Source organism: Passer montanus, unplaced genomic scaffold (assembly GCF_014805655.1).
Source record: "Passer montanus isolate IOZ18808 unplaced genomic scaffold, ASM1480565v1 scaffold11, whole genome shotgun sequence".
In the NCBI taxonomy this organism is placed as follows: domain Eukaryota; kingdom Metazoa; phylum Chordata; class Aves; order Passeriformes; family Passeridae; genus Passer; species Passer montanus.
The window spans coordinates 20,625,616-20,639,106 of NW_024357613.1; the positions used below are offsets into that span (position 1 = coordinate 20,625,616).

A 13,491-nucleotide genomic window follows, 5' to 3' on the forward strand; every position below is an offset into this window, starting at 1 on the left:
AAACCCCACCAATTTAAACTCTTCTGTTTTAAACCCCAAATAATTTAAACTACTTGTAAAAAAAGTAATTTAAGTTTTCATGTCTACATTTTTCCCCCCTCTCTCTCTTGTCCTTCCTATTGTTTCTTAATATCATAAATTAATATAATAGAGTTGACAGAGATCTCATAAAATGTAAGTTGTCCCAAGTTCTGTGTGAATAGTTAGCCAGGTAGACATGAAAGACTATCTAAGCATTTGTCTACAGGAAAGTGTGTAGTGAACACATGCTTCTTGAGCTCTAGAGAAGGTTTGGATTTTTTTACATATGCTCCAGTTGCAGGAGAAGATTCAGTCAGAAATTACGCCATGATGATATGTTGTTAGAGATGTATGTCTTCAGGGATGAAATGTTCGTATTTTAAATAGTTATCCAAATATGTAGTATCCTTCTAGGATAGCTGTTAGCTGTCTCTCTTCATGCAGCCTATTAGTTCATTGCAACAGAAGTGAAAATAAAATGAACTCAGGCCTGACTTCAGAATATATTTATTTCACACTTCAAGAATGCATTTAATTCACATAATTATTCCTTGCCTTTTTACAGACCACTGAATATAATCATTTTTAGTTTATTACTAGGGAGGATATTTCACACTTCCCATGAATTGTTACTCTTGATAAAAAAATAGGAAATGAATGCTTGGTCCAATTTGAGACTGCCACTATATTTTTTTCTTTTCTAAGCACTATCTGTGAATGCAAGGTATTAAAAGGCAGCTGTGTGCAGATTTGGTAACAACAGACAACAAAAAATGGGCTGCAGTGTACAAAAGGAAAGAACATTAGCTTGCAAGTCAGACCAAGCCATAGATTTTTAGACAGCTAAGTTCTTTGTAAAAAGTCTTTTTTATACCTACATTCTATCTGAAGATCATTATTTTAACCAGGTTTTATTACTGGTAATATTGTCTTTGATACTTTGCAATTAAAAATTTGTAGAGAAATTATTTTTCCTGATAATCAGAGTCAAAATGTCACTCAGTTAAAATTTAAATATCCAACTATACTATTAAATTATTTAAGGAATATTTTTCACATAATATTTCCTTTTGAAAATGTAAACAGTTTAATATAAACAAAAAATATTTTAGAATCAAAAGAAAGCAGTAGTTTTAACTAACATCACTATGAAATGTAAATTGCCTTCATAAATGTCTTTTATTTGAAAACTCTCTTTCAGGGACGAAGCTGTGAGATTAATTACAATGATTGTCTTATATACTCCTGCTCCACTGGGTTTCTTTGTGTTGATGGAATAAACAATATCACCTGTTTACCTACTATGCCCCAAAGCAAGAAAATTCTCAGTGAAGTGGCTGAAGTTTTTCCTGCTGAAATTTCAGACAATGACCTTCCATCCATGCTGGCTGTGTCTATGGAACTTTGGGCTAAACAGGTCTCTCCTGATTTACATGCAGGAGAAGTATCCCAAGGTGAGTAGAAAGAGCTTCTGAACAATGCATATATCAAACTTCTTTCCCTGTAAATACTTCTAAAATAGTAAGAATATTGGAAACATATTAATTTTAATAATTTTTTAAATGTCATGTATTCCCTTTTATTTTTATTGTATTTACTCCAACATTCCTTCTTAATTGCATTTATATGTAACTGCAAAATTACTCTTATCTCTCAAAAGAATTTTTCTCACCATCTTTCACATCCAATGACGAAAACTCCACTTTCTTTTAGCTGGGTTTTCAGTTTTCCAGAGTGTACAATTTCATATGCCTCATATTGTGTTCAGTAATCTCTGATTCTAATGCCAATCTTCCCTTCTTCCTTGGCTAGTCAGCAGGAGAGAAAGATAATTTGCCTTACTCCATGGGGACTTTGATTCTTTTTTTCCTAATTCACATGTTTTCTGAGTGCTTCTTTTTCTGTGCACCTATATGTTTCTAGACTAAAAATATATTGGACAAACCTCTCAAAGTCTCTTCCATTCTAATTGTTTGTAGTGATGTTTTTGGGATACCAAAATTTGCTTATCCTGTTATTTTAAAAACATTTACAAAAAAGTCAAAAGTAACAGAAGTGCAATATTTCATTGTGAAAATTGTACCTTCATTGTGGCCTCTTCATTTTCTTAAAAATAGTATTACACAGGTAGCATGTATCAAGTATTCTCTTTACAGATAGTTTCAGAATTTTTTTGCTTATATACCTCTTCTAAGTGATTATTTGTATAAAAAATAAGCAGAGTCCTGTCTTGTTGTTTTGGTGGGGATTTTTTTTTGTTTTTTTCTTTTCTTTTCTTTTCTTGCTTATATACCTCTTCAAAGTGATTATTTGTATAAAAAATAAGTGGAGTCCTGTCTTGTTTTGGTGGTGTTTTTTTTTGTTTTGGTTTGGTTTTTTGTTTTGTTTTCTTTTCTTTTTTTGGTTTTGGTTTTGGTTTTGTTTTTTTATGTTGTTTTTGTTTGGGTTTTTATTGGTTTTTATTTGTTTGAGTTTTATTGGTTTTTATTTGTTTGAGTGTTTTATTTGGGTAATTGAGTCTTAGAGAATGCTAATTTTTGGTATACAGAATTCCCTTGGGATTCACTGATTGAGTGATTGATTAACTGAACTGCTTGTTCTGCCTTTTCCTTCACAAGAATCATATACTCATCTTCTATTTTTTGGTTGATATTGTCTATTTTCCTTCAAAGACCATCTCTTTATAATCATCATTTTTATCACTCATATTCTTTAAAGAGACAAATATAAACTTGACAAAATGATTAGCTAGTGTTAAACTGCTGACAACAGACAAAATTCAACTAGTACTGGAGAAAAAACTGCATAACATAATTATTTCTTGCCATGATCCAGATCCATGATCCAGACATGGAGATCTGTCATTCATGAAATCAGGGTACTTTCTGAAACATTCAGCTGAATAGTGTATCTCAAGAACTACTTTTCATCGACATAGTTAGCAGTAGTTAACTGCGTTCAAAGCATCTATTTGTAAAAGTGAGACTCAAGATATTTTTAAGTGCTCTTATGTATATCTTCTTCCTGCAAAATCTTCAGGTAGAAAGTTCCTGATGGATACTGAAAAGTTGTCATTGTTTGAATTCCTAATGATGAGATATCCTACTTGGTTTTATTGGCACAAGTCACATCTGTGCAAACAGAAATTTGTAAAATTTTAATGACAAACCATTTATTTTTACATACCTGATATCCTGCTTCAAGTTCAGCCTTATACATATAGTATACATATGTTAGCTATACTGTACTGAAACAAATGACTGCTGTGCCTGATAAAGAACTCATGAGTACACCCTGTTACATGGACTGCACAGCACATCTGCACTGCAGTAGGTTCTGGCCTTTATCAGCTGGTGTTCTCTTGAGTTCCTCATTTCTATTCAGAGAACTTTTTGAGGTGGTGGGGTGTTATTATACAAAGATAAAAGTGTCTGTCAAAGTTTCCAGGTGCTTGGAAGAGATTTATTGTCACCCGGCAGCCGCTGATATGGCAGCTGCTGCCGTACCTGACACAGATGGCCATTCCTCACCTTCTGCCACACAGGCTACTCGAGCAGTAGAGAAGCAGGTTGGAGACTGCTACAATGCTGACAGGAGATCAGCAACTGAAGTGTCACCTCACTACAACAATCTTTTCAGGATTTCAGGTGTTCCTTTCATCATACTTAGGTATAAACCCAGGAGGTAATTCTACCTCTTGAGTATGTAGTTATAATATTACAGTATAAGTTATAATATATGAGTATATAGTATATAAGCATAATCAACATTTTTAATGTAACATAGGTACAGAGAAAAGTGTATATCTCTTGAGATAATTTTTTTTTGTATGTAGTACAATTAACTTGACATTTCTCGTTTCACAATGAGACAAATGATGGCTGCATTTTTTAAAAGCAGTGCTACTTTTAGAACATTGCACCATTTCAGAAATAAATTCAGGGAATTGAAAGGACACGGGAAAACCAAAGAATTCTGGAATTAAGTATTATGGAATATTGATTCTTTGGTCTACATTTTTATACTATAATTTTATAAATCAGAATGAATACCCATAAAGCCAAGGAGAGACTTTTTACTTTTCATTCTTTGCTCAAGGGCTTGTGTTGGAAAAAATGACTTTATATCATTGATTTAAAGCACTTAGGGGAGAAAAGTATTTCTAGACCAGGAAAGATATGTATAAAGGCACCAAAAAGACAAATAAACCATTTTTATTGGGTATAGAATACATTTATTTTCTTGTGAATGCATGTCTAAATAGATTCTGTTCTCAATATGCGTACATAAATACACAGATCAAATTCATACTGCCAGAACTGCCTCCTGATACTGTGACTGTAGTCAAGAGGTCAAGCTGTCTGAGCATACCACTATGGATTTCCAACTGATCATGATTTGACCTAAAAGGAATTTTATTTGAAGTTGTTGTTGTTGTTGTTTTGGGGAGTTTTGTTAGTTTGATTGGGTTTTTTGGGGGAGAAAATAGAAAAGGAACAACAATGCATCCTCAAAACTAATAGCTGCCCTTACATCGATGCATAAGCAAATCTATGTCTTTTTTATTGGAAGAAATAAGACTATTAGAAAGTTAAGTGAGAAATGCTTTTGGATGAGTAAGATCTTTAATACACAATCCATAGTAGAAGAAATGTATAAGTAGAAGCTGTTAAACATGTTGTACTTGTCTATAATTATAGATTTAGTGTATTTATTAATAATCTTTATTACTAAAACTTGAGAAAAAATACTGATGACCCACCCAGAAAATTTTCAGTCTCTGAAAAATTGCTACTACGTACTTTTCATATATTTTAGAATAGCTATTCTCATCTGACAATCAGTAGATACATTACAGCAAGTTCTAAGATACCTTCGAGTAGCAGTGATCTCTAGAAAAGGACTATGAGAGATGAGATAGATCTGGCAGGAAAATATATTTTTTGATCTGGTCTCCAGGTGTGCTTTTCCACTGCTATGACATTGCTTGTGGCAAATAATGTTTTGTAAGTACATTTATTCTTAGAAAAAAATATTTATTGTTATAGAAAAGTTTTCATGTGACCAGAGGGGATGACCTAAGTTCTTAATCACATGTCTGTTAGCACTCTGTGAAATTCTGTATGACTTTTTCATTTTCCCATGATCTGCCAGGAAGTAATTGCCCAGTAAGCAACAATTGATACAAATGGAATGCAGGAAAGTTTTTCTTTTCTTTTTTCTTTTCTTTTCTTTTCTTTTCTTTTCTTTTCTTTTCTTTTCTTTTCTTTTCTTTTCTTTTCTTTTCTTTTCTTTTCTTTTTTTCTTTTTTTTCTTTTTCTTTTTTCTTTTCCCCTCCCCTCCCCTGTCCCCTCCCCTCCCCTGGAACTTTGGAACTTTCCTGGAACTTTCCTTCTCTTTCTTCCTTTCCTTTCTTTCTTTCCTGTTATGGCAGCCAAGCATTGAAACAAGTTGTCCAGGGAGATTGCAGTTTTCATTCTTGGAGATATTTAGAACTGAACTGGACAAGGTCTTGAGAAACCTGTTGTAGCTGACCCTAACTGTGAACAGGTGAGGTTAAATTGGATAAACTTCAGCAGTCCCTTTAAACCTCAGTTAGTCTGGGATTCTGTGGTACCATGTAATGGTTAGGACAGAATTGCCTTTCAGACATTGTTTATAAAGACTCTTAGAATTTACTTCTATGTAAGTATCTAGTTAGTCACCAAGAGTGGAATTCATCTTACCTATCCAATCCATTCATTAATCTGTGTAAACTATAACACTGTAATAAATGAAGAAAAATTGCACCATCTGCTTTAGATGTCTGTTCTGGGATAGGATGCAAACTTTTCTCCTTTCCTTAATGTATACTATTCTGCTTCTTTGTAGCAGAAAGGTTTTGGTTTTGGCAAAGGAATTGAATATTGCTTTGAATGTTCTGGTTTTGTAATGTATGTGGATCGTAGAGTTCACAAAGACATTTGAAAGACAAAACCTGGCAGAACCAGATATGAATGGTACCACATCTGCTACACCACAGCAGCTAACTGGATTTACTTCCATTAATTATGGAGAAAAATATACATTAAACAAATACTTTACTGAAGTGGATTTTCATCCCTCTATTGAGTCACCTACTTTCACTGCCTGTGTTCAATATTTCATTATTTCCTTTAAGATTGCCTAAAATATGAAATATGTTCTGAACATATCACTAATAATCAAATTGGTACATTTCTACAAAGCTCTTCCTGTTCAGTATTATTTTGTTTAAAATCTTGCTCTGCAAAAATTCTGCTTTTGATTACATTACTGGTTAAGCACCTTTAGCATAAAGAAAATTTCAGGGCTTTGGATTTTACTCAATGCTTTTCTTTATAACATAATGCTTTTTCAGCTTTCTCCTTAATCAAGTTCTATTCAATTACAGCAGGGTACACTTGCTTTCTGAAAAATGTTGAAACTACATGATGCCTTTGCCTCCTAATCTATCTTTATCATATTGAATTGTTTATGTTATATTCACTGGATTTGTCATCAGTCTCATTGTTCCTTTAAACTTTGTCTTTCATCAGTTCGGCCAGACATATGGCTGTTCATTCTGTTGTAATTTCCCTGTTCTCAGTATCTGTAATCATATGCTGGTTTTAAATACATGTTGTTATATCTGCCACATCAAGAAAGTAATTAATTTTGACATAGTGAAGTTACTATGTATGTAGGTTAGCATGGAATTTCATGCAAAGTGAGCGCTTTGAACACTGATCCATTATTTGCACTTTATTTGTAATTGTTAGAAGCTCAAACTTGGTAACTTTCCAGACCTCTTTCACAAGCAGTCATTTTCCCTAGAGTTCTGATAAAGAAGACCTTGAAGAATAATCACAAGCCTGGCCTAGTTCTGGTTTTATTTAAGTGCAACCTGCTGCCCTGCAGGCAAAAGCATTTTGATAGTCTGCAACTTTTCAGTGTATTTTTCACTCAGATTTCTTTGTGTTAAGACTTCTAAGCAAGCCAGATATATAGGAAAATCTGTAGGAATTCTATGTAAATGGCTGTCACAACAAGAAAAAAATTTAAGAAATTAAAATTTCATTTAAAAACTATACATAATTTGATATTTTCTAGGTTTCTGTATCAAAATTAATTTAAATTCCCTTTTGAGCTGACAAATATCTTCTGCTTTCTAATCATCAAAAAAGTGTTCTAGTAATATCTAAATGTCTTCTAGGCTATGCGTTCTTCATCTGCTCAGAGGTTCATTGTGCTCGATATTCCCAGGTACTTTAAAGCAGAAAGAATCATGATATTGGGAATAAAACTTTTGGCATATCTGCCAAAGACAGCAGATGTTGATTTTCAGGTATGAGGTAATTTGTGAACAGTATTTATGCCACTCAGTATCTCCTGTCATTTAGAGTTTCAAAGCCAGGGAGATCTATGAGCATCATCTACTCCTGGAACAGGGAAATATTCAATAGCATCTTCTGTGTTTGAAAAATATTACTCTAAGAAATTTCCTACAGGCATAGTTAACTTCCATATGATTGGAAAAACCCAAATCAACAAACAAAAACAAATACAAAATAAGAAAAAAATACATTGACTAATACAAGTATTTCTGGGGTAGGGAAGTGGGCTTTTTTTCGGGTAACTCAAAAGATTTTCCTTGATTTTTTGAATGCTATCAGCATTCTATGTTAAGATTGAATTATATTGTAGATTCTTGAATCAACTGAACTATATAGCATGTGGGCTAACATTCATCAGCATAGCAAGTGTACTGTTTTGAAAATCTTAAAATGTCATTTGTGTAGTGTGTCCTGAGGAGCCTAAAGTAATTAGGATTACTTTTCTTTGAAAAAATAAAAGATATGAGGTGTTCCACGCAGCTCACACTTTGCATTTACATTTCAGAGCAGTTATTGAATTAATTATGCTTTGCTCTTAAACCTTATTTTGAATATATTGAAAATAAATCATAATTATCAACTTATGCAGTTTAAAATAAGAAGGGAATTTATAGTCATGAGAACCTCTGAATAAGACTGTCTCTTATTATTTATTTGAAAAACCTATTATTTGGTATAATATGAAACATATCCCAAATGCACAGATTGCTCCTCAGAGGCACTGTTACATTCCCTGGAGTTAAGTAATCCCTAAGGATGATTTAGCAGCATTCAGGAAGTGTAATCACTGTCAGTTCAGCTTTTCCTTCATCTTAACTGAGGAAGTAGAGAGGTTCCTGTATGACTCCCTTGAGTGAGTAGCTGCTCACTGGCAGTGGAAAGTTCTGATGGTACCTGGGATCTGAACCAAAGAGAGCAGCACAACAAGAGGGTTGTACTATTGGATTCTAGTGCAAGATCTCTAGTCCTGTAATTGAAAAACATTGTTCAAAATCTATAAGTCTCGGTTTTGTTCTCAGGTCAGTCATATGTGTACACATGTAAAGAAGTTTGTGTGCTTTGGAAAATGAAAGAAGGAAAAAACCCAAATCTTCCAAAATGCTGTGATATGTGTTTGCAATGAAGCAAGTTGTAGGATAGGAAGGGTAAAAGAAAAATCTTATGATGTAGATGGATGGGAAAATTATAGGGTCAGGACAAGACAAAATAAATGTATACACAGTGAGGTAACAGGGGACAGGATATTCAGGGTGACACGTTTAAGAACAAGTCTTGAAATAGTACATATTATTGGCCTGAAGAAAAATAAAGTGCCTGTACTCTTCCTCTGTACCCCTCAGCTTCTGTCAATGTATAAGTCTTAAAAATTTCCATATTTACTCTGGTGGAAGCAAGAGTAAAGCAGTATCCCTTCTACAGTATGTCATGTTGCCTCACCATTTTACCTTCTTATTATCCCAAATTTTAACAGCCTTGTAGAATTGTGAGCAACAGTGGCTTCTACAGCTCAAACCTTTGACCAGAGAGTTTGTGTTATTTCAGGTAGCCAGTAAATCTTTATGTGCAGTTATGGAAAACATAAAATTACTTCATAAGCAAATCCTACTTTTTCCTTTGATGTCACATGGGTCAACATGTCACAAAGATTAAACTGATTACTCAATACTCTTGAGATAATTTTGCCTGATTAACGGTAAGCTGCCTTGTGACTTGGCTTGGCCTCCCAGCAATTTTTCATATATAGCTTTTCTTTTTTTCTTCTTCTTGAATAGAAAGGCACAACACATTTTTCACTCTTTCACTTCACTCAATTTCTCTCAAGTATTTGTTGTCTTAGCTCTGCTTCACAAATTAGAGATGCCTTAAATACCTTTAAACTACTGTTCCTAACACTGTCCATTTATGTATAACTATGCAGTTGCTACGTTGCAGTTGCTTCTTTTTTGCAGAAGAGAAAGGCTATGCGTATTCTGCATATCTAAATAGATCAAGAATATATCAAATGAAAAATGTTTCATTGTTCTTATGTGCTGGAAAAGGCTGCTCTCCGTCTAAAGTTTGTATTTTACAGCTTTTCAGTTACTATTTTCCATTTTGTGGGCTAAAGAAAAAAAAAATTATTTAGCCTATCTTGGCATGGTTTATTGTAAATGTTCTTTTTCTTTTTCCAAGCTGGGCAGGTGCAAGGTTGTTAATCCTTACTTAGATCATGATTTGCTTTTTAGCAAACTGTCATATATTCAAATACCAAAGAATTGCTGCAGTTTAAAGTGTCACAAACACTAAATCATATGACAGTTCAGTCATTGTATGTATCATAAGTAGGTTTTACACTATTAACTCTAAAAGAATAATTTCAGAATGACCTTTTAGAACTATTCGCTGTTCAGAATTTATTTAGTATCACAATAATTAAGTCAGGAAAGTTTGGAGGGGATAAAATATACTGAAGGTAGTCACTTTAGAAATCCTAGTTCCTATCCAGTCTTTCAGGATATAAGTAGGACTGAAAGAATATTTTTCCTTACACAGAACAGCAATTCTGTTCCAGTGTGTACTTCTATCATAGGTAACACTGTGTCTTTAAATCCTGGAGCCAATTTCTCACACAGCACAGTTATCCAGCTGAATTATGGACATTTGGTCTGGAAGGAGAGAGGGAGGGACAGTATGAAAAGCTTTGCAGCTTTGCTGAAGTCCAAAAAGATTACACCTAATGGCTTCCCTAGATAACTAGGTGAGTTATCCTGTTGTAGAAGGAAATCAAGTTTAATAAGCAGGACTCCCTGTTCATGAGGCTTTGCTGGCTGTGACTGATGACTGTGTTGTCCTCTATGTGTTTTTCAATATTCGTCAGAATTGTATTTTCCATTATTTTAGTGGGCATTGAAGTGAGACTGACAGGTCTCTAGTTTCCAGGGTCCTCCTTGAAAACCAGGACAACATTTTCTAGTTTCCAGTTAACTGCGACCTCTCTGGATTCCAAACACCACTTGAAAACCATCAATTTTAATGGATTATTTTGAATATATTTATCTTTTTAAATATTATTAAAAATAACAGGATTTTTAATGGTGACAGGAATTTAATTGCCTTTATACTTTAAAATAGAAGCACTTTGAGGAAGTGGAATTAAAAAAAAAAGACAGACAGAATTACTAGTAGTATGGAAGATTACACAGATTTTTTTTATACACCTCAATATAAAAAATTTCTAAACATTCTTTTAAGAATTAACCTAACCATTAGCATGACTGTTAGTATCTGTGTTTGGTTGAGGGGTAAGACCTATCCAGTATGCATTACTTTCTCTGTTGAAGAGAGAAGAAAATTCTCTGATACTCGAAAATCTGCTACACGTTTCTTATTCTGAAGGACATTTTTAAAATTTCATATTATGTAATGTTCTAGTATTTCCTGTGAAACTAACCTTAGCACCAGGTGTTTCAATTATTCTGATGTTTGTGGTTTCTCTGGCTTCTGCAAACCCTTTTCATATAAACAGGGTATGTTTCAGACCTTTAGAAATATCATGACTTCCAAATCTGAAAGACTAACAGCCTCCAAAATTACAGACCTCTTCCAAGATGCATTGCATCTGATTAGCCCACCTATCTCTCCATTAGTACTTCTAGAAATTGGAAGAGGAAGAATCAGTACCTGTTTAGACACCCAACTGCAGTTTTTAGCTGTGGCTATATGAAATCTGGTAAACAAGCTTCACATACTGACTAGATTTATGTGAATGTGGTTACAACACAGGTTCTTTTAGGCCAAAAAAATATTTTATTTTGTATTGAATTTATTTTAGTTCTTTGAAATTAAAAATCATAATTTCAAAATTAAAGAATATAAACTAAGAATTTCATTATCAAGATTAGAATTGAACTTCATTTACTATACTTATTTTTTCATTGGTCTATATCAAACGGCAATAAATAGAGGGAAAGAAGTGAAGGGATTTAATTTTTCCATATCATTCATTAAAGAAGATAGGTCTATTAGTCTATTTATTTCTTAAGTTAATTCTTCTGTCGATGTTATTTTTTTCTTCTAGTAATTGTTTGCCTTTTATATTTCACTTTTTTCCTTAACCTCAAATGTAGAAAGGAAATAGAGTATCTATCAGTGATGCTCTGGTGCTAAGTTATAATCCTGACCACCTCTAAAATTGTGAACCATTAAATCTTACAGCTTTTCTTTAAGACTACTGGACAGCCATCATGTTGAAAGATAGGTACCTGTTCAAGACTGAAAAGTACAGCCAAGTTCTATAATACTGACTCAACCAAAATTCCTTAGTTATGGGAGATTTTTTTCACTGTAACCTCACTGGATTTTTTCCACATTGAATAGACTGTCTCAAGATCAAGTAAAGAACTGTTAAACTTTGTTATTTATCTTCCATTCACTTAAAGACAGTGGCTTCAGGAGTTGTATAAAAAATATGTGAGGACAAGGACTTGGCAAAATTTCAGAATTTACATTCGTATATGGTCAGTAGTCCGGTCGATGAACCTCAGTAGCTCACATAAATAAAAACAGAAGAATTGCTTGGTTAGAAATTCAGCCTTCAAACTTTTGTTTAAGATTTAGATTGTTCATATTATCAGTATGCTCTATGTATTAGAGCCGACTCCTGATTAAGGAATAAAACCACCTGAATCCTCCAACCACAGTATGCAGTGGAAGTTATACCTACAATGAGTATGGAGCTCTTCGGTATAAATTCACTGTATTTTACTTGAGCAGCTTCTACAGACAAAATGTATATTAGATAATCAGTTGGATAATTTGTTGCAGTTGTTCTTCCATGAGCTAGTATGGCTGATCAGGAATTGGCACTACTGGCAAAGAAACTGTGTATTGAATTTTGGTTTAGAATGAAACACAAAGTCCTTTATGTCTGCTTCATCACCTTTGGGTTTGTTTGTCTGCCTACTCCAGCCTACATCCCCAAATTACTGCTGGGGTCACAGGAAAGGTCTTTGAGACCATGGGAAAGAAATGACTGTAGACACCCTTCTAGTTTAAAGTCATGCTCTTTCTGTTTCTATTCTCTTTGAAAGCATACTAACATGTCTGACACAGTGGCACAGCGAAGCACTTGAACAAACACATTGTTTGGACATCTTTGGACTCATAGAAATTCCTGAGTTTTCATAAAATGAAATGCTGTTGCTTTCCATCTTTTGAGATGGAATTTGTGCTTTGGGGCATCTTAACACATTTATGAATTTTGAAGTATTGGAAAACATTGCAAATGCCAGCATCCCAAGTTCTGAAAAGAGTTCTTTTTACCTTTTCAGTTTTTATAATTATGGTTATAGTATCTTCTATATTTCTTCTGGATTTTGGAGGTCTTTTTTTTATTTGGTTCTTAAACCTTTGAGTTGTTAATTTGTGCTGTGTAACTATATAAAATGAATGTTGGAAACATACAGCAAATAGACATAAACAGGGCCATCAATGCCTTTAGTGCAGTAACAGCTCTGGTCCTTTGTATGTTTTATTAAGATAGCTAGAACCTCCTTTTTTTACCATATTATGAAATATTTCTGACATCTGAAAAATACTGGCTACATTATGCATTTCTAAATTCGTGTCAGTAACTGCTAGCTTGAACCTACTTCATCATTACTAATATGAGTCAGTAAAGGCTCAGAAATGAGAAAAATATGTACATTATAATCTGCTCTTTCTCAACTGTAAATAATATTGTAGTTAAGTCTCATACATTTTAGAATTTTATTTCTTTGTAACCAGTTGACTTCACTAAAATATTTACTTAGATTTGAACATAAATGGTACAACTGTGTGCATACTTCCATTGAATAGATGAATGAAACATTTATCAAAGGTACAAATACAAAAATGAGTACTTATTTTAATGGTTCTGATTATTTATAATAGACTTTTAAACTTGCCAGTTCCTATCTAGTAAATAAATAATATTGTAAGAGTAACTTTTTTTTTCCTGGGAGTATCCCATATAGTAAGCATAAAAAGTTTATTGGTGCATCCACATACAGCTGATGTTGCACTCATTAATTTGGGGTATTTTTAATTTGATATT

At 33.4% G+C, this 13,491-nt stretch overlaps 1 protein-coding gene across 1 annotated transcript in view; it reads left to right on the forward strand.

The window, feature by feature from the left end:
• The window catches only part of EYS (eyes shut homolog), a 708,088-nt gene that overhangs the window by 372,353 nt on the left and 322,244 nt on the right, over positions 1 to 13,491 (forward strand). Inside the window, exon 30 of the mRNA XM_039729652.1 lies at positions 1,223 to 1,475. Within this exon, the coding sequence (XP_039585586.1) occupies positions 1,223 to 1,475 (253 nt within the window). The remainder of the gene's footprint in view (positions 1 to 1,222; positions 1,476 to 13,491) is intronic.